The sequence below is a fragment of the Gadus morhua genome, chromosome 3 (assembly GCF_902167405.1).
Source record: "Gadus morhua chromosome 3, gadMor3.0, whole genome shotgun sequence".
NCBI classification, from domain to species: domain Eukaryota; kingdom Metazoa; phylum Chordata; class Actinopteri; order Gadiformes; family Gadidae; genus Gadus; species Gadus morhua.
Genome location: NC_044050.1, coordinates 12,010,174 through 12,031,155, shown reverse-complemented (window position 1 = coordinate 12,031,155; position 20,982 = coordinate 12,010,174). Strand labels below are relative to the sequence as shown.

The 20,982-nt window shown below is 44.6% G+C and overlaps 1 protein-coding gene across 3 annotated transcripts; it reads right to left on the bottom strand.

Annotated features, from left to right (window-relative positions):
* Positions 1-6,981: 6,981 nt before the first annotated feature.
* Positions 6,982-19,280, bottom strand: LOC115541076 (helicase SRCAP). Of its 3 annotated transcripts, none has more exons than XM_030352828.1 (16): positions 18,961-19,280; positions 15,718-15,808; positions 15,428-15,536; positions 15,038-15,177; positions 14,275-14,622; positions 13,929-14,000; positions 13,015-13,283; positions 12,621-12,671; positions 12,385-12,423; positions 11,819-12,013; positions 11,517-11,660; positions 10,759-10,846; positions 10,314-10,429; positions 9,807-9,980; positions 9,160-9,249; positions 6,982-8,926 (listed from the first exon to the last, which is right to left on the bottom strand). In XM_030352828.1, the coding sequence occupies exons 3-16, from the start codon at positions 15,532-15,534 to the stop codon at positions 8,810-8,812; spliced, it is 1,950 nt and encodes a 649-aa protein (XP_030208688.1). In that variant the 5' UTR covers positions 15,535-15,536; positions 15,718-15,808; positions 18,961-19,280; the 3' UTR covers positions 6,982-8,809. The 3 variants fall into 3 exon arrangements, with proteins under 3 accessions (XP_030208688.1, XP_030208685.1, XP_030208686.1); XM_030352825.1 differs by having other exon boundaries at positions 14,224-14,622; positions 18,961-19,279; XM_030352826.1 differs by lacking the exon at positions 18,961-19,280 and adding an exon at positions 18,391-18,524 and having other exon boundaries at positions 14,224-14,622.
* Between the last annotated feature and the right edge of the window lie 1,702 nt (positions 19,281-20,982).

Here is a 20,982-nt window from a genome sequence, read left to right as displayed (position 1 = left end):
AGCAGCTTTTCTCTAGGGTGCCTTTTGCTTTCCAGAAATAATTGTAACCTTATAAGGTGCAATGACATCTATGACTTTCAAAATTTTCTAATTAAAGTTTTCTACAAGATCATCAGCAGAACATGGGTTGAGAGGTGGTAGCAAGGAGATGGCCTTTTTAAAAAGTACATTAGATTCTTCTTTAAGAATGTTTTTGACTGCCTAACAATAGACATATTGCAGATAGTTAACAACTCTCTCCAGTCAGGCAACTTCCTAAAAGCCTTGAAAACTGCAGTTATTAAACCACTTTTAAAAAAGTGGAGCCTAGATACCTCTATTATTAACAACTACAGACCAATATCAAATCTACCCTTCATAAGTAAAATCATTGAGAAAGTTGTCCTCTAGCAACTTAATCACTTCCTGGCATCAACTGGTTGTTATGAAACCTTCCAATCAGGATTTCGACCCCTGCACAGCACTGAGACCGCCCTCATTAAAGTTGTAAACGACATCCGTCTGAACACAAACTTGAGGCAAACCTCAATACTAATGCTACTAGACCTCAGTGCTGCATTCGACACTGTAGAGAGACCATCAATTTAAAGTCTTAAATTGGTTCAGATCCTACCTACAAAATAGGAACTACTTTGGCGACAGAATTTTGGTCTCAAACCCTTATCCTTTCTCTCTGGTATCAGATCATGTATCTTTCTGGTAAAAATAGAAAATAAATTGAAAGTTAAAAAGGCATTTAGTAAGTAAAATAGAAAGTGCAATGTATTTAAGATCAGATCAACAGTCTCTCTGGAACCCACGTCGGGACTCCAACCCGACCTAAAGGAACTTGGTCCTTTCTCTGGGACTCCAACCCAGATTCTAGGATTCTAACCCAGACAGACACTCCCATTGGCGACTTTGTATTAGAATCAACCAACGTGATGTGTGGAGTGCCACAAGGTTCGATCTTAGGACCCTCTTTATTCAACATCTACATGCTCCCACTAGGGCAAATCATGCAAAGTAACAATATTGACCATCATTGCTATGCTGATGACACACAAATCTATGTATCGCTATCACCAAATGACTATCGGCCAATAGATCTGCTGTACCAGTGCATTGGGAAAGTGAAAGACTGGATGTGCCGAAATTTACTTCAGCCAAATGAGGACAAAACAGAGATAATTGTATTTGGTGCTAAAACAGAAAGGCTTAAAGTAACCCAACACCTTCACTCTCTGTCCCTGAAAACCTCAATCAAAGCCAGAAATCTAGGGGTTATCACGGATTCTGATTTAGATTTTGACAGTCACATCAAATCAGTTACAAAATCTGCATATTATCACCTTAAAAATGTAGCAAGACTTAGAGGGCTCATGTCCACCGAAGACTTACAAAAACGGTACATGCCTTTATCACTAGTAAGCTTGATTACTGGAATGGTCTCCGTACAGGTCTCACAAAAAAAATAAAAAGCCCAGTTCAGACCAAAGATTCACCTTGCAACGGCTTGCAACGAGACGGTTTAAGAACGTCGCAGGGGCGGTGTGAACGGGTCGTTGCAAGCCGTTGCAAGGAGTTGCAAGGCGTCGAAAGGAGTTGCAAGGAGTCGCCAGAGATTGAACATGTCATATCGCAAGGTCCAGTTTTAGAACGCGGAGATTTAACTATTTCTCTTCAGCCAATCACAGCACAGAACAACTTGTACGTCACGGCCTTACTCCGTCCCGGTACCGTACTGTCCACTCCAGCATATATCCGAAGATGGCAGACTTCTGGTCCGAAGTCAGAGAGGGAGGAGAATTTAATTTGCTTGCTGGAGGAGCAACCTGTCCTTTACGACGTTGGCAGTAAGGGGTATAGCAACAGGGACAGCAAGAAGAAAGCATGTTGCGAAATTACGGTGGCACTTGGTGTGGTGTTTTAAAGCGTCTTAGAGTACCATATTAATATATTAACCATATAAATTTCATTTATTATTATTATTATCATTAAGTTCAACTCGTGACCGTGTTAACTGGTGACCATTGGCCGAATGCGTCGTTTGTTGTCGTGGCTACGCCAGCTGTTGGAAGTCGGGCCAGACACGTAGCTTTCCTTGCGAATTACTCTTTGATTTGTCTTTCAATAAAATGTCAAAAACATTCCCATCTCATTCGTATTTGGAGTGTAATTGGAAGAAACTTGTCACGTAGAACCGTTTTAAGCCGAAATAAATGAAAAACAAATGCTTAAATTATGATACATTACGGGATTCGAACTCATACCATCGTGGGGGGGAATATTAATAAGGTTGGATTTCATTCTATTGTACCGTAGACCCACATAGAAAGTTTCCGCAAAAAAAGTATTAATTCTTTGTGAAAACACGAAAGGCAGCCAGATCAACTTGTGAACTTGCGTTCACAGTTGCTAGGGATACCACCTACCGTCGCAGACCGTTGGAGCGCGTTGCAGCCAGTGTGAACTGCCCAGTTTTAGAACATCGCAGCCCGTCTCGTCGCAAGGCGTCACAAGGAGTTGCGAGTTGCAAGTCGTTGCAAGGTGAATCTTTGGTCTGAACAGGGCTTTAGGAAGCTTCAGAGTGTTCAGAATGCTGCTGCTAGAGTTTTAACAAAGATCAAAAAATTTGAACATATTACACCAATTCTTAAATCGTTACATTGGCTTCCTGTAGGTCAGAGAATTGATTTTAAAATCATGCTGCTAACCTATAAATCCCTACATGGTTTGGGCCCAAAATATTTAACTGATATGCTTCCACTACATAAGCCTTCTACAACACTAAGATCTTCTGAGACCAATCTGTTAATTATCCCCAGAGTAAACACGAAACATTGGAAACCAGGATTTAGTTACTATGCAACAAATAGCTGGAATAAACTCCCTGAGGATTTAAGACTTGCCCCAACTGTGAGCTAGCCTGGTTCTACCAGACTCTCGTACTTCACTTCATTTCATTTGTACAGAGAGTCTGGACCTAATCAATTGACAAACGTTAACTCACTTGAAGGCGGGTGTCTGTTGAAGTTTAAAATGATTGGATCTGCCCAGTGCCACTCTGGATCTGCCATAACCAATCGCTAACGTTTGGTTGTGACGTATGTCATGCGCCGGGAATCACGCGCAGGTTGTACACAAACCAAACACCTTGCACGTCCGTCAAAATGTCCGTCAACGACAGCTGCAGGTTTTGTTTGTCGAATTTAATTTATCAGGGAAAAATTGCACATTGTAAATCAACTACCGACCTACAACAACAACTCAAACTGGCGTACAACTTTATCGTCATTGTTCTCAGACACGCCCTCTGTTCGCTGATTGGTGGCCGCTGTGGCGGCACCAGAAAACCAAATTACATACAGCAGGTCCAGACCTAGTACTGAAGGGAAATTCAAATTGAGCGGAAGTACTTAGGCGGGCGGAGCCAGGCTAACTGTGAGCACCTTTAAAACAAGATTGAAGACTTTTATGTTTGCTTTAGCTTTCTGCTAAATCTTAAATATATTGCAATTTCTAAAAAGCTTTTTTTTTTATTTTTACTTTGCCTTTATTTTACTAAAATGCCTTTTTAACTTTCCCTTTATTTTCTATTTTTACCAGAAAGATACATGATCTGATACCAGAGAGAAAGGATAAGGAGCTAGGGACACAAGTTCTGTCTGGGTTAGAGTCCTAGAATCTGGGTTGGAGTCCCAGAGAAAGGACCAAGTTCCTTTAGGTCGGGTTGGAGTCCCGACGTGGGTTCCAGAGAGACTGTTGATCTGATCTTAAATACATTGCACTTTCTATTTTACTTGCTAAAATGCCTTTTTGACTTTCAATTTATTTTCTATTTTTACCAGAAAGATACATGATCTGATACCAGAGAGAAAGGATAAGGGTTTGAGACCCAATTGCTGTCTGGGTTAGAGTCCTAGAATCTGGGTTGGGGTCCCAGAGAAAGGACCATGTTCCTTAGGTCGGGTTGGAGTCCCAGAGATAGACCTGAGTTCTGTCTGGGTTAGAGTCCTGACGTCTGTCTGGGTTGGAGTCCCAGAATAAGGCCTTTGGTTGCTGTCTGGGTTAGAGTTACTAGATTCCGGGTTGGAGTCCCAGAGAAAGTACCAAGTTCCTTTAGGTCGGGTTGGAGTCCCAACGTGGGTACCAAATTATTTTAGGTTGGGTACGCGGATACCAGAGAGACTGTTGATCTGATCTTAAATACATTGCACTTTCTATTTTACTCATTTCTTTGCATATGTTTTCTTTTACTTATCTTTTATTTTATTTTATTGTATGACAATGTTTATATGTGAAGCACTGTGGGTCTGTCTTGTGTTTGAAAAGTGCTACATAGATAAAGTTGCCTTGCCTTGCCTAAGTAGTTAAGAACGCAAGTTTATTTTGAAAAAATAGCAACTTTCTGCGTTAAAGGGACACTGTGTAAAAGTTACTCCCATCTAGTGGTACAATTGGATATTGCATTCAAACTAATAGTGCCAGAGCCCGTCTACGAAGAGCCTAGGCACTTCCATACGCCCCATTGTACCGATCTTGGTTGTAGTTCCTTCAGAAATCCACTGGGGGTGATCGCGGGCGAGTCCAGATTGAATGGGAGTCTATGGGGCTAGACGGTTAAATATATCTCTTTACCTGCTTGTCGTTGAAATATCGCAAATTTCATTGTAGATTCCGCAAGTTCAATATAGATTATAGTTCAAAAGTCAAATGAATGAGTACCTATGTCCTTTCGATTTCTTACAGTTTGGGCCGTTGTTGGCCGTACACGCTAGCATTCTGCTAATGAATGCTGATTGGTCAGGGACGGACTTGCGACTGATTACGACCAGAGACCCCTCTTGATGGCATCTGAAGCTGAAGCACAATCTGAGGACCAAATATAAATGAAAGATAAATAGGTTTTTGCAAATTGCAACCAACAAGAGCGCAGTAAATCAACCATAGGCTAGTGGTTGGCTACGTTTTTTTTTCATTCATTCGACTTTTGACCTATAATCTATATTGAATTTGCGGAATCTACAATAAAATATGCGATATTTCAACGACAAGCAGGTGAAAGAGACATATTTAGCCGTCTAGCCCCATAGACTCCCATTCAATCTGGACTCGCCCGCGATCACCCCCAGTGGATGTCTGATGGAACTACAACCAAGATCGGTACAATGGGGCGTATAGGAAGTGCCCAGGCTCTTCGTAGACGGGCTCTGGTCTGGCGTTAGCCAGGCTATTCCTACGTAGGAGGGGGCGTCGAAACTGACTCGCTCGTTTGGTAACTGTAGGCGGGGTACTTTCAGAAATAGAGTGGCGAAGTCACGCCCCTTCCGGTAGAGCCCATGGGACCTATGAGATCGAAAAATATGAATGGGTGTCAATGGAGAGAAAATAATTATTTTCTGGTCCCAGTCTTTATATGCCCTGGATTACACATATGTTGTTTGTGGATTTAAATGATAATTTTTCATGCAAAGAAAACTAAACATTTTCGTGAAGAAGTTTGATAATTTTAGGTTTTATGTGAGGCCGCTTTGTAAACTACAGCTCTTCGCTGCTCTCGACGCATATGATATACGTCACCACATCCGCACTTGGAACACGGCACAGAGAATGCGATCTCTCTGCTCCACTTCACCACTTTTTTTCAAGGCGAGGATTAAAGCATAGAAAGAGGTGAAAACCACTATAAGTCGGGGCATGTGGAGAGTTTTAGTTATGTGCCATCTCTGTGTGCCATCTCTGTGCCGAGTAAATATCTAATCTACTCGGCTCTAATCTAAAACCGCCAATTAAAACAGCCAAATCAAAGCCATTTAGCCAATTGCATGAATACAAATAAAGTTAGACTACTCATGGCTCATCTTGGCTTGATTATATATCTGTTGTGTTTGATTGAGGCGAATCTGGCTCAAAGAGATCTCTGGAGCTTTAGATAAATATAATTGGAAAACTAAACTAAGTTGATATTATATATTATAATTACACAAATAATGTGATAAATTACATTTTAAACGATTAGAATTGGGTTTTTTAAAGGTTTCACTTGAGTATAAAAAATGTATGTTGTTTCATATATATGTGTGTGTGTGTGTGTGTGTGTGTGTGTGTGTGTGTGTGTGTGTGTGTGTGTGTGCGCGTGTGCTGCGTCTTTGGCAGCAATAACTAATTTTTAATTGACAATAGTTGATTTGACTTTCAGAATACTATGGTGATACATCATCCATATTTATTTAGTATAAACTAATTACATTTTAATTCACTACAACAGGCAACAACATTTGACCTTTGACATTACATCTCCAGGTCGTCCCTCTGGTGAGGTTAGGCAGTGATGCAATCCTCATAGCCAAAGAACACCTGGTTCAAGGAATAGTGGAGGAATCAGGACAGTACTACCCCATCACTGATATCACGTCTAAGCTTGGAGGAAACTATTACTGTCATGCTCTTAATGAAATTGGAAGTCAAAATTCCACCTTTTTGTCCATCGATGTGACTGGTAATTGGACCTTTGAAAGACACACATCTCCTGAGATGTGTGTAAACTGACACCAGCAGCTGCTGTAGGAACTGTTTTATCAGTGGCCACCATACTTCCAATCTTTCCTCCTCTGGCTGAGGTAAACAATCAGGTGTTATCTTTCTCTCTCTCTCCATTGTGGTTAATGCTGTGGCTTCCTTATTTCTCGGTTGTCTTCATCATATCAGAAGAACGTGCTTCTCCAGGAAAGCATCTAGACTGGCAGCAGAGATGTTTCTTCTCCCCTATGGTCACCAGATAATGGTACATCTCATTCTATGTTCCTCCCCTATGGTCACCAGATAATGGTACAGCTCATTCTATGTTCCTCCCCTATGGTCACCAGATAATGGTACAGGTCATTCTATGTTCCTCCCCTATGGTCACCAGATAATGGTACAGCTCATTCTATATCCGAGTGTATATGGACCTGTGAAATATTTCTAGACTCAGTATAGATTATAACAAGAGACACCAGCTGAGGTATTCAAAAAGTGATATTTATTCATCACATTTGTACGAATTTTTGGCAACATTCACAAATCTTTGATTAACCATCAGAGAATCATTGATATTTAAAACTGTTAAAACTTTTAGCTCAGAAAAAATTCTCAATTGAATATTTTTTATCCCAAAAATGCATATTACAAAATTTGCTGAATGTGGAATAACAGGTGTGACCCTGAATAGCAGTTCTTTTAAATCTGAAAAACATAGAACTTTAAATCGACTGGTGTTCTTACTCACTTAGAGTCTGCAGTGCAAAGCTATTAAGAGAAAGCTTCTGTTCCTAAGAAAGAGTACCATTACATGCCATATTCACCATGACAGAATATTTAGTTTAAGAGGTTAGGGAACACTAATTCAAGTATTCCAGCAAGAATGCAGAGCTAAATACAACATAACTTAGGTAATTATACAATTTTTTGCTTAACATCTTTAGAAAACCCTGAATGTTTTAATCTAAATTGTTATTTAGATAATAATTTAAGTTGATTTAGTTTCATAAGGAATGTTATCCCATCCATTGAAATAATTATTAATTGTTTACATATATAAAGGTCATCATACCATCTATGTAGGCCTAATGTATTGTAGTCCTATTTTCAAAAAATATATAATTATTAAATAAATGTATACGGTATATACAGACGATAAACCTTGGAATTGGGCAGTTGAAACTGCATCGGATATTTGTGAAATATGCAATTAAATCATATGACTTGCTTGCTTCTTTAAAGGTGCCGATTTGAACTCCATTGTCTTATAAGATAGAACGAATATCAACACATGCATTACATGAAGAGGTAAAGTAGATGAGGTAAATCAGATTTAAATGACCTGACATCCACTAATGGGCCGTATTTACCCAGTGGGTATCTTGGTTCCAGGCCATCTTGGTTCTATAAGTGAGCCTTTCACCATCCAGCTAGAGTAGCCACCAGGTGAATGAGGCCTGAGTCGTCTTCGAGCCACAAGTGTTTATTATTATTACCGAATCGTTTTGTTCAATAAACATGAGAACAAATCATATTTTACTTACTGTCTACACTTCTTTGTGAACGTGAGCTTAGTGTAATTTAATTCTGGGCACTTTCTTTGAGAATGTGGCTGACAACAAATTGATTTACTTCAACTGTGAGTTAAAGCGGAACGTCACGTAAAGATATTTTCAAATATAACATTATTTGCTTTATAAGTGCGCTGAGAAAAAAACGTGGACTGCTGCATCAATTACTTTTTCCAGGATTTGCTTTGGGAACAACGTCCAAAGTCCAATATTTCGGGTCTCTACTGCCGAAACTTGCATGTTGCACACCGTGATTTTCCACAACATGCAAAAGTAGCAGTATTCTCCGTAATGAAGAACTCATTCCACGAGTCAGCTCAGAGCAGGTAAAGAGTATGGTTCTTCTGAAGGAATACTGCAAAGTAGGAGAGGCGCTCACATGTCTATTGTAAAAGTAGCCTCGTATCACTGAAACAATAGGTAATCATACAGCATGTTGTAAACTCACTGCCCACCCAGCACAGTGTATGGTCAGCTGACATGATTTTAAAGACGTTAATCGAATCTGCACCGCCAGCCAGCTCGTTACCTCAAAATATATAAATATTTGATCATTATCCGCCTCTTAGCAATAGCCTCTTGAAAGAACTTTCGGAAACACTCCCAAACACTAGTATCAAACCAGTATTCAATATTTTTATGGTTATTATTTGTATTGAATTGAGGCTCTTTTAAAAAGATCCACTGTGACATGACAAACGGGCTGTGTAGCCGCCAGCAGTACACCGGACCTCTGGTTACGCGTCGGCCATCTTGCCGTGAACCCGGAAGCGGTAGATACACGTGTAGGTCATGTGACCCCAGTTACTGAGCACCCTCAGCTCCACGTGGCGGTAGGCCATGCGGCTAGACTCCTGCAGGGGGCAAAAGAGGAGGAGAGGAGAGGATGAGGTGGGGGAGAAAGGCGCCGGGATGTTTGCGTGCATGCAAACTCCTCAGAACACTGCTCTCTGCTACAGTTTCTACGGTACGTCTCCATGGTGATTAAGGGGCCCAGAACCCCTGACGATGAGTGCATCACAGCGGCTGATCCCTACCCCCCCCTTCACCCTTCCTAACCCTTCGTAACCTCTCTGGGGGGACTCACGGGTATCGTGAAGGTCTGCGCGGACTCGCCCTCCTGGTCGTAGGTGAAGTTCCCCAGCAGAGTGGCCTCATCCAGGGTGTCCTGCATGCCCTGGGGAGAGAGGCACAGAGCAGCTGAACACAAACATAAACACAACGCTTCCTCACCCCTACCTGCTCCTCAACGACCTGTACCTGAACTCACTGCAAGGCATTCCCTGCCGAAGCACTAGTGGCAACAAGCTGTAAATAGTGGTAAATAGCAGTACACTGGGGGGTATAGGTGCTGTAGGTAGGGAGTAGGAGTTACAGATTTTGTGTAATTTGGTTGTAATTCGTTGCCTTCCCCTTTTAGTAAAGGAAACGCTCTTTGGGAATAACATCTTGATTCTAGATCGCTCATGGCTCTTTTGAGGGCATCTGATTGGCTTGGAGAATCCATCTTGCCTGTCAATCACAGGTGCGTGAAATGCAACTCTTCTCAACGGCAGAGAAACACCGGGAGCAGAGAGCGATGGGAAACTTTCGCGGTGGTTTCGTTTCATTCCTCCACTCTTCTCTGCTCTGCCCTCTCTCTCTTTACAGCTCTGGAGTCTGACCTACGGCACCTTGTCCGCGGCAGTAAAGCGCAGAGCATCGCAGGTGAAGAACACGGTGAAGAAGCCTTACGTAGACCTGAAAGTCGCGGGGAGCAGAGTCGATGCGTCCCGTGGGCGCGCTGTAGCGGGGCAGGTGGTCCAGGGTGACGTGGGAGATGGCGACGGGGTGGGAGAGAGCCAGGACCAGGGTGCCCTGCACGCCACGGAAGGCCCAGCACCTCCCGGGGAGCAGCACGGCGTAGCCCTGCAGGGCGCGGGTGGAGGTGTGTGAAGACGCAAGTGTGTGTGTGTGTGTACTTGGTGAGATGGGCATGTGTGTGTGGTAGTGTGCATATGTAGGTGTGTGGAAAACGAGGAGAACACAGTCACGGGTTGGAGAGAGAGAGAGAGAGAGAGAGAGAGAGAGAGAGAGAGAGAGAGAGAGAGAGAGAGAGAGAGAGAGAGAGAGAGAGAGAGAGAGAGAGAGAGAGAGAGAGAGAGAGAGAGAGAGAGAGAGAGAGAGAGAGAGAGAGAGAGAGAGAGAGAGAGAGAGAGAGAGAAGAGGGTAGGGACAGAATGAGAGGGAGAGAGGGCCCACCTGTATAACAGTGCGGGGGCTCTCTGATGGGTACCACAGGGGGAAGCCGAAGAGGGTGACGCACGCCGTGCCGATGCTGTAGGTCTCTGAACACCGGGTGCTCACCACACTGGCACCTGGGGGCCAGGGACATACATTGAGTGGGTGGTGGGTGGGTGGGTGGATGGGGGTATATGTGGGAGAAGGGATGTGTTTGTTTATGCGTGAGTGAGTGTGTGTGTGTGTGTGTGTGTGCGTGTATATATGTCTGTGTGTATGGATGTGCAATTGTGTGTGTGTGAGTGTGTGTGTGTGTTGGACTATACAAATAAAAAACAATAACAACGACCAAAGTGTTCTGAGCATAGCGGTGTCTATGCTGTGTTTTTGTACCAGTAGGGGATCGCAGACACACGGACATCATCGACAGGTTTCACCTGCTTATTCTGAGGCACAGGAGACAAACCTTGGGACTCCAGAGCAAAGTCGGCCATCTTGTCGGCCATCGGCCGGTTACAGTCAGTACAGCTGCCGCTAGCACTGAGCTCGTGCTCCTGAATATGAAACGCATGCACACACATGAACAAACACGCACCCACACAATAAAGACACAGGCACATGTTTTACAAACACTAATTAACAAATCCCATATCATTTTCTCAGTTATTAAAAGAGTGATATCTAACGTTTGCTTTGCTGTGGCAGAATAACATAGTCCCAAACAAACACACCCATTCATTCAAACACAGTGGTAGGTCACTGATGCCCCGCTGCAGTTAATTTACCCTCTCTTGTGTTCCTAAGAATCCCTGATGGAGTAAAGTAAACAAAGTCATGAGGACTGAAGGTGTGACCAGCTGAACACTAGGACCCTATCTCCTGGCTGGTGGTGGTGTTGATGCAAACAGATACTAATGTTTAAAATGATTAAAATCGGATTACATTGATTATGTAGAATATCCATCATCAGCTCTCTCTCCGCCTTTCTGTCTCTCTGTCTCTATGCCAGCCTCTCTCTCTCTGCCGACCTGCCTCCCTCTCTGCCTGTCTCTCTGTCTGTCTCTCTGCCTGTCTGTCTCTGTCCCTGCCTGTCAGTCTCTCTCTCTTCCTGTCGGTCTGTCTCTCTGCCTGCCTGCCTGTCTGTCTGTCTGTTTCCTCAACCTGTCTCCCTCTTCCTGCCTGCCTCTCTGCCCGTCTCTCTGCCAGCCGGCCCGCCTCTCTTGCCTGGATCCTGTCAGCGAGCCACTCCTCCAGGGCGTGCTGTAGCTGCGGGCTGAGCAGGCTCTGGTCCTGGGGGGCCGGGGGCTCTGGCACGGGGCAGGGGGCCGGGGCGGGCCTCTTCTGGATGGAGGACAGCTCCTCGCTCAGCTGGAACAACAACAACAACACAAGGGTTACCACAACAACACCGGGGTTACCACAACAACACAGGGGTTACCACAACAACACAGGGGTTACCACAGCCCTGTCCAAACACGTCACTCATCCATGGGTCCCGTTGGGAGCGCAGGGAGGGCCTCCTTCACCTGTGTGTTGGTGGTCTCCAGGGCCCGGACCCTGAGCGCCATCGCAGTGCGGGCGCCGTCGGCGTCTGCCTGGTGGCGGGCCAGCAGCCGGCTCAGCCGGTCCACCTCCGCCTCCAGGCTCTGCTGGCCCGCGGTGCCCAGCTCCTCCAGCCTGGCCCTCAGCACCTGCAGCTCTGCCCGGAGCCTGGCCTCCCCCTGGTGGTCACACAGAGAACCACAGGGTGAGGGCGGGCTCTTTCTGCTCTATGTCAAGGCGGGTGGAGCCCATTTGGGTCAGAGAATCTCGAGCATAGAGATGAACGAGGATCCTTAGCACACATGTGTCAGGTGGGAATGGATCCCGAGGCCGATTATGAAGTACATTTCAAGTCTCTCGGCTGGACTCTCGGCGCTCTGACTCTGGACTTTTCAGCAAAAGCCTTTGTCATCGTATCCACCATTTATTGAACGGTGTCCACATGTTCCCACAGAAATGAACGTACATGACAGAGTTAAATTGACAATTTAAGATGAAGGGAGAAAGTCAAGAGTGAGAGAGAAGGAAGTTAAAATGAGGTTGATCTCACCAGAGAGTGAAGGTTCTCCTGTTTCTGCAGTAGTTCCTCCTGCAACCACACACACACACACACACACACACACACACACACACACACACACACACACACACACACACACACACACACACACACACACACACACACACACACACACACAAAAATGGTTATATCACAGAGTTGTCACGAAATGGATCTGATCATTTAAATACAAGCCAACTAGCTCTCATCTCGACATTGTTTCTTACCAGAACATTCTGCATCTTGTGGTCCACTGCAGCAGATACCAGCAGAGGATCCTGGAGCCACCATAGACAGACCATCAGCAACTTGCTACACTCCTACTTATCCTCATATAAATACTCCTCCTTGCATCCTCCTATTGAGCTTGATACAATGACTGACTCTGAGTCAGTCAGTAACCAACCCAGTCCGTCAGTAACCAACCCAGTCCGACAATAACCAACCTAGTCCGTCAGTAACCAACACAGTCAGTCAAAAACCAACAGTCAGGAAGTATTCAGCACCAGTTCACCCATTAACTCTTCCAAGTCCGCCCCGTCATATCTCTCTACATTTAACCTCAACCCATGAACAGGAAGCCTGCCAGCTATGGTCAGAGGTCATACATGTGGCTCCTACCAGGGCAGCAGGTGCTGGCGGAACAGAGCAGGGCTGGGGAGCAGGATGATTAAGAGGAGGAGGAGCCGTGGCTTGGTGATGAAGAGGGGAAGAAGGAGGTGGAGTAGCTTGGTGATGAGGAGGAGAAGAAGAAGGAGGAAGAGCCGGGGGAGGAGGCGTGGTGAGGGAAACGGGTGGTGTTGTGATGGTGGTCAGCCCGGGCCCAGTGGCCTTGGTAGTGGTGGGGTGGAGGGTGAGAGAGACCAGCAGAGGAACCAGGAGGTACACGCCTAGGAGGTAAGGACAGAGAAGACATGAGCGCTGGGGCTGAGAGCAACACTGACGCTGCATGGGGTCTGAGATACCTGAAGCCCCTCCCACTCTGTGGCTGAAAGCTAAACCAATAGACAGAGGTGTGGTAGACAGCAGGTAGTGAGTACAGCTCACTATCTCCCCCCGAGTTCAGACTCAGACCAGTAGAGTTACCCAACTTTGAGCTTGAGTATCAGGGCCACTCGTCTGGATTAGCTAATTAGCACAAGCTAGCTGATGAGAGCCGCTGACAGTTATGACACAACTGAATATGCACTCAATTTGCACTCCAATCTATGCTCCTCAGAACAAATGCTTCGCGCAGATGCTAGAAAGCATTTCGAAAATGCTTTCTAATCAACAATGCTCCATGTCGATCAGAAGGGGTGTGTTTCGTTCTGTGTGTTGAGCAAGTGGAGACATTTTGAACCTTCCTCAAATAAATAAACAGACTTTCGAAACACCTTAAAGGTAACATTGTCGGTGTGTGTGTGTGTCTCAAGTGTGTGAGTGAGTGTGCTGGTTCTAGGTGCATGTCAACTGCAGGCAGGAGCAGCAGGTGATGAATGGACCTGGGTCTCGACCCGGCTCATCATAATAATCACTAGAGGACGGCGACTCACAGAGGAACAGGAGGGCCAGGAGCAGAACGCCACCGATCAGCGTCCTCATGCCGGGTCGGAGCAATCTGTCAGCTGTGGGGGGGAGAGAGAAGAATGCAGAGCTTAGGCTAAGCCCGGGCTGAATCATATCACATGCACTGATGTTGTTGCTGACCGGTTCATAGTTCAGTTCACCGTATTTACAGACATGGTGCACATTCACAAAACCCACACGCCTCGAAGCCCGACACAGAAATACAACACAAACGCTCAAAACGTGTAGCCTCACCAGATATCAACACATGTACACACTCACTGTAATAGCTGTAGCTGCGACTGCTGCTTTGAGCTTTGCTGGTACCAGTACCTCCGGGTGGAGATGCTGGTTCCCCGCTGGGGGTACGAGGGGCCGGGTGGGTGGGGCTGGTGGTGGTGGTGGGTCTCCTGTGGGGTCCCTCGGCAGACGAGTACCCAGAGCTGTCCACGCTGGCCTGGTTCAGCAGCCGGCTGTACGACCCCTGCAGGCCCCCGGCTCTGAAGGGCCCCAGCGACCCCGACGGTAGGCTGCTCTCCGGGGGAGCGTCAGGGCAGGGGGTGGGGGTCCGGCTCCGGCCCCGTGCGGGGGTCAGGGCGGGCCGCGCGGTAGGTGCGGGCGTGGGGTTGTAAAGTACCATCTGGATGCTGGACCCGCCCTGGGCGGGCTCCGGGGTCGGACCTGAAGGAGACAGACAGGATGGAAGATGGCTGGTGGTAGTAGGATAGTAGAAGTAGTAGAAGAAGGCGTGGTAGGTTGTAAAGGTACTTCAAATACTTTGTCTTAATCTGCTGAAGCTACCGGTCTACTGTGTTTTGAGTACATAAAAACACACACAATATATAATATGTTTATATTATGCATCACAATACAGAAATGGACTTCCATCAATTTGCATCTATCTATCTACTTATCCCTCAATTGAATTATCTACCAATCTATCTAACATCCATCTGTCTGTCTTTCTCTCTGTCTGTCTGCCTAGCTTTACCTAGCTCGAGGTCAAATCCTGATTACTACTGAAATAACTGCAATGTGCAAGCTCAAATTGAGCATACCATCGAAGTTTACCTACATGGGCACTGTATGCTTTTACCTTGGTACTGTTCTGGTCCCTGATTGGTCCGTTCTGTGGCCGACGGCTCAGCTGTACTGACCGAGCTGACGTTGCTATTGGCCCTGCTTGAGGTACGAGTGGACGCCTTGCGAGTACCCCCCGGCTTCTTCTTGAACACCCTGAGAAAGAGAGGGAGAGACACGAAGAGAGACAGACAGACAGACAGGTTTTGATTAGATTACGATATTCAATATGACACTAAAATACAAGCACACACACACACATGCGCACAAACACACACACACACATGCACACAAACACACACACACACACACACACACACACACACACACACACACACACACACACACACACACACACACACACACACACACACACACACACACACACACACACACACACCCCTACCTGAGGGGGCTCTCGCGGTAGGAGATGGTTGTGACGCTGCTGGAGTCCGAGTCTTCATCTGATTGATAGTAACCACCTGACACCAGGCGGGCACTCCTACGAGACATGACTGGTCGAGAGACACAGGAAGCAGGTTGATCACTCCTTCACCGTGACCGCACCATTGCACTGTGCTGGTAATGACTGAAGCAGAGGACCGCAGGCGTATCTACTTCCTCACACCACTAAGGAGTCCTGGTCACCTTTAAAACCTGTGCTACTGAGAGTGTCCTCCAACGTAACATTCCTACCTGGCAGGGCAGCTGCTCCTCTCTGGACCGGAGGAATTTACAGAGGGCGTTCCAGGCTGCCTGGCGCAGCTTCAGTGCTGATCTGAAATGCCTGGAAGGACAGTGATAATCAACACTGCTGCTGGATAAAAAAGGACTGCGCAAATAAAACGACACCTCCCACCCAAATTGCTGTGTTTCATCTCTGTGGAGAACCAGCAGGTGATATCACAGACCATCCAACTACTAAACACCCTCTAGTGGACCTCACAGCACCACTGACAGACTGTTAATGACAGCTTATAACAGTATCATTCCGCAGCTACTTTTCCAAAAATTATTTTTTTGATATCGTATTGTTACTATAGAATTGCAATTTTATATAATTATGAGATAAGATTGCATATTTTAATACAGTATTAAAATATGCTATCTTATCTCAAAACGGTATAAAGTAGTATACTTTATACCGTTTTGATATAGGTAATATGGGGGGGGAGGTTGGCTTGGTTTTTTACCCTTTGTGGTGCTGTTATTTTACCTTTGTTAAATTCTTAACTGCTCTTTCAATGTCAATGTTTATTTTCTACGCCAGTAAGGCTCTTTTGAATTGAAGTCAATGGAAAAATCAGAAAGAGAAAGAGGGAAAGTGAGAGCGAGAGAGCGCTGGCGACAAGAAACAGCTGTAACAGCCCTAGCTTTTACAGTACCAACAGCAGCTAGCAAGGAACATTAGCCTGAGGGCAATGGGCATGATGCACCATAGCAACAGTCAAAGCTAAGCGCTATCAGAACATGGGATCTCTGACAGATGCCTTCCTAACCCTAATCTCCACCATTGGTAATCCACCTAATCTCCCTCCCGTTTCCACCACACACTTAACCCTTTTCTGAATAAGTACTGTTATTGCACAGAATATAACATGGAAACAAAACAACGAGGGATTCTTAGGATCCACATTGTTTTGACACAAAACAAAATGTATGAACAGCATTCATTTCTAGCCTAGGCCCAAAAACCACCTTTGTGTTAATATTTTTATAATTTGAATACGATGTTTTGTACAAAAGAACAACATATAGGCTATGCAAAAACGCATTGAGAATTTGCATACAATTTTATTAAACCTTATTTCCTACTACCATGGCGTTGGCGTGACAACCCAAAACAAACAACCTTGTTTTAACAGGAAGCTGTGGAATACACCAACAGGAGCAGTCAAGCTCAGAGTCCTGGCCTTATTGAGAACAGCTAAAACCAATATCTGGATTATCCGATATCCTTCAAATCGATCCACCATTGGCTGGTTGAAGGAGTTAACTTTGGACACTTCATCGGTGAACTTTCTTTCAAAGAAGGACCACCGATTCAGTTGTGCTCAGAGTGTACTGAGTGTTTTGTGTGTTGTCAGGCCGCGACCCACCTGCAACCGGAATCACAACCCATATTTTAAGGAACACTATGCTACAGTGCTACCCTGAAACAAAAAGAACGGATCAGAAAGACATGCACAGGATACCGCAAGTGCAGAAGCAGCAAGCTGTGGAGGGACAGGAAGCCAGTTGGATAGGCACCCTGACATCGTACACAAAACAACACACACATGCACGCATGAATGCACATACACACACAAACCTTCATCTGTTTTAAAGAAGGGTTGGTCAGTATGTGATTGTCAGATAGCATGATGCACACACTCACATCTTTGGGCTGAGCTAATCGTTTTTTCGATTAGGATTGCTGTCTAGGGTTGGATGTGTTTTAAGAATCATTTGGATGGGTTTCAGGTTTTTTTTTTAAAGTAAGAAGTAAGATCTCGCCTACTGCGGTCTCACACAGGATGTGCTGTGTTAGATCATCCTTCTTTCAGAACACCATCCCTTCAACCATATTCAAAGCTATACATAGCAACGCTCGTCAAGCAGTGAAAATATTTTGATTGCTTGTGACAAAGACTTTTTACAAGGCAGTGTTTGGTGAGGCCTAAAGAAAGACATTGTGTGATTAAGCACCACACATCGACTGCCTCTCTAGCCTTTCTGGTGCTGTTGTTGCCATTGCCTGTTGCTCAAGCCTTTGATCATAGACGCCTCAACATCTAGCCAAAAAGTCAAAGATGGAATTTGCAACACAATAACCTGCATGCATTACTTGTTTTTTGCTTTACTGGGAATTCATAAGAAGTTAAACATATTCACAACTACCTAATGAACCCAGTAAAAATAACCACAATAAGGTCACCTCTCTTGGCCAAATGTGACCAGAGAGTAAACAAGAATTTGTTAATACAGAGTGTTAACAATGCAGTAAAGAGGGTTGGTAAAGAGGGTTCAGCTGAGGATTCTACAGTTTACATTTAAACATTTACATTTCTCTTCGTTCTTCTTCCTCTATGTCCCCCTTTATGTCTGTCTGTCTGTCTGTCTGTCTCAGCACTAGTAGTTTCATGGGTGGCATCACTGAACTTTAAACGTTACCAAAGAAAAAGCTTTTCTAGAGATCAGCACAAAGCTAACAACCAGAGTGGTGAAACGTTATTTGTCAGGTTTAGGCCCGAACACACAGTCGGCCGGTTTAGGGTGTGCGGTGAAACACATGCCTATGCACATAGAGATTACATGAGTCACCAGTGTGTATTACTGGACAACAGCAACACTGCCCGGCCACATAAATAAGTAGGCTACACTACTCACAGGAAAGAATGCTGGTACAAAGTAAGCACCAACTCTTGTTTGGCCCAATGCAAGCCAGATGCTCTCTTTCTCTCTCTTTGATACGTGACCCAATATGTTGCTATTGCCTACGGCCGCGGAAAGCCAGACTGTTACGGATTGGAGAATTATAAAGGATCAAACGTATCTGTGGAGAGTGAGACCACGCAGGTTGCTTATCAACACCACCAGACACCTAGGGCGGTGCGTGATAATGAAATACTCCGGGTTTTGGGCTCACCAATGGGGCTATCAGATACTTAAATTGCTCTGTAATAAACGATATTATAGGCAACTACTAAAATTGAAGGCGACCAGTTATATATATATAAATATATATATATGTATATATAATATACATATATATATATATATATATATATATATATATATATATATATATATATATATATATATATATATATATATATATATATATATATATATATATATATATAGCTACTACCGGAGACCTGGCAGTAGGGATGGGTTAGACGATGTCACTATCAAAACCGGGACTAAAGAATACCCTAGAAGCGGTTGGAAACTTACCGTGATGTTTTGTCGACGTGCGCCACACCAACGCCTCCTGAGCGGGTAACTGTCAAATACTGTCTCCTCTCGAGCTCGTTGGGAGGACGACCATCTGCTAATCGCAGCGAGCACAAACACACCTTCTACGGGCTGAAATAAAACGCCATTTCAGTTGAATCTACGACCGTAACGGTGCTGATTGATTTGTGACCGAGTGAGTTATTCATGTGTGGTTACTATGTGTAGTACTAGAAGGCAGTGTTTTAGGGTCTGACTCTGAGGAGTCGCCGGGGCAGCTACGCTGTCTTCTGACAGTTAGCTGGAGGGCTAGGCGCTCACTCCTCCAAGTATACCTAAGTAAAGCTCCATGGCGCCCCCCAGCGGTCGTTGGTTGATATCACAATTAACTTGCTGTTCACCAGTATGCCACAAGATAGCACCATTTTACATACAATGATTGAATTGTACGGATCGTAAGGATTGCATGATTATCAACGTCTATAAAAAGGCCCCAATATCATTGAAAATAATAAAATACTTATTACGTATTTTATATTGCAATAAAATACTCGTTTTTTTCTTGCAATTGAATGCTAAATACTTAGCATACTTACACACACACACACACACACACACACACACACACACACACACACACACACACACACACACACACACACACACACACACACACACACACACACACACACACACACACAAACACAGACACACACACACACACACACACACCTACATTATACTATATGCGTCCTATACTAAATGTGTACTGTACTATAATATACTATATAGGTACTTTAATCTAATATAATATACTGTACTTTGTGTGTTCTGTTCTATATGGGTACTATACTATAATACTTAATATATGTATACATAATTCTTTATTTTAGACCCAGGGGGATCCATATCAGTACATACAACATCAACAAACAGACAAACACAGAGTAAAAAAAATACAAAGCCTTCCACAAGTCCGGAAGTAAATCGGACAGAACTGCGTACAGGGTTAGCCAAGACTGCAATTAAGTCGTTTCCTGACTCAGATGCCCAACACATAAATCTATACATCAGGATACGTAACACAGCAGAGCAGGTAGGTACCCCAACACTGACAAACATATGGCAGGCACTGGAGCTTCTTGAAGCTCTCAGCAGCAGCCTCATGCTTTCATTATAAGCCAGTGCCACTGTAAGTTTTCTAATGCTGCCTTGTTCAATAACGACACCACATGTGGGCAGTATACAGTGCTGTACAATACGCTCAAAAGAGTGAGATTTTGACAGGCACAGAGCACATACTAAACTTACGACACAGCATGTTCGCTTGTGCATACAGGTTCTGACGCTGCCTATAGATATCCTTGTCTATATGCGTCCTTTACTACATGTGTTCTATACTATAATATACTATATGTGTACTATACTATAACATACTAAATGTAATATAGTATATTATATGTATATTATACTATATACATATCGACTGCTCGACAGTCTAGCAGTTGGGCTATAAAGTACTATTAGGGCATATATATCTCTGGAAAGCCCCACAAGGGCCTTTGTAGGAAAGCCTCTTGTTCCTAGCTCGTCAGAAGGGCGTTCCTGTTACAGCGGACCAGAATACCCCAGTCTCAACACCACAACACAACTGTTATCAGGGGTTATTCTTTCCCCTTCATGATAAAATGTGCCTGGATTGGTATTTCCGCATTGTTCCATATTTGATAAATAATATTGTCATGGCAACAAGAGACTATCAGCGGCACATGGCTGACCCCTGACCCTTGAGTTATGCCACTGATGTGTGTGTGTGTGTGTGTGTGTGTGTGTGTGTGTGTGTGTGTGTGTGTGTGTGTGTGTGTGTATGTGTGTGTGTGTGTGTGTGTGTGTGTGTGTGTGTCTGTCTGCATGGTTTTTGTGCTCGCTCAAGCCATTGTCCTCCAAGCATGTTATCATTAAACTGCAGTTTCCTGGGGAGAGAAAGAAAAAGAGAAGGAGAGAGCGACAGAGACAGACAGA

What these genes read in the sequence shown, in the direction of transcription:
- LOC115541076 (XM_030352825.1), bottom strand. Translation starts at nt 15,534, where the DNA reads ATGTCTCGTAGGAGTGCCCGCCTGGTGTCAGGTGGTTACTATCAATCA. An exon ending in CGCCAGCACCTGCTGCCCTG is followed by an intron (nt 12,672 to 13,014) that starts GTAGGAGCCACA and finishes TGGTGGCTCCAG; the next exon opens with GATCCTCTGCTGGTATCTGC. An exon ending in CTTTGCTCTGGAGTCCCAAG is followed by an intron (nt 10,430 to 10,758) that starts GTTTGTCTCCTG and finishes CCTGGCCCCCAG; the next exon opens with GTGCCAGTGTGGTGAGCACC.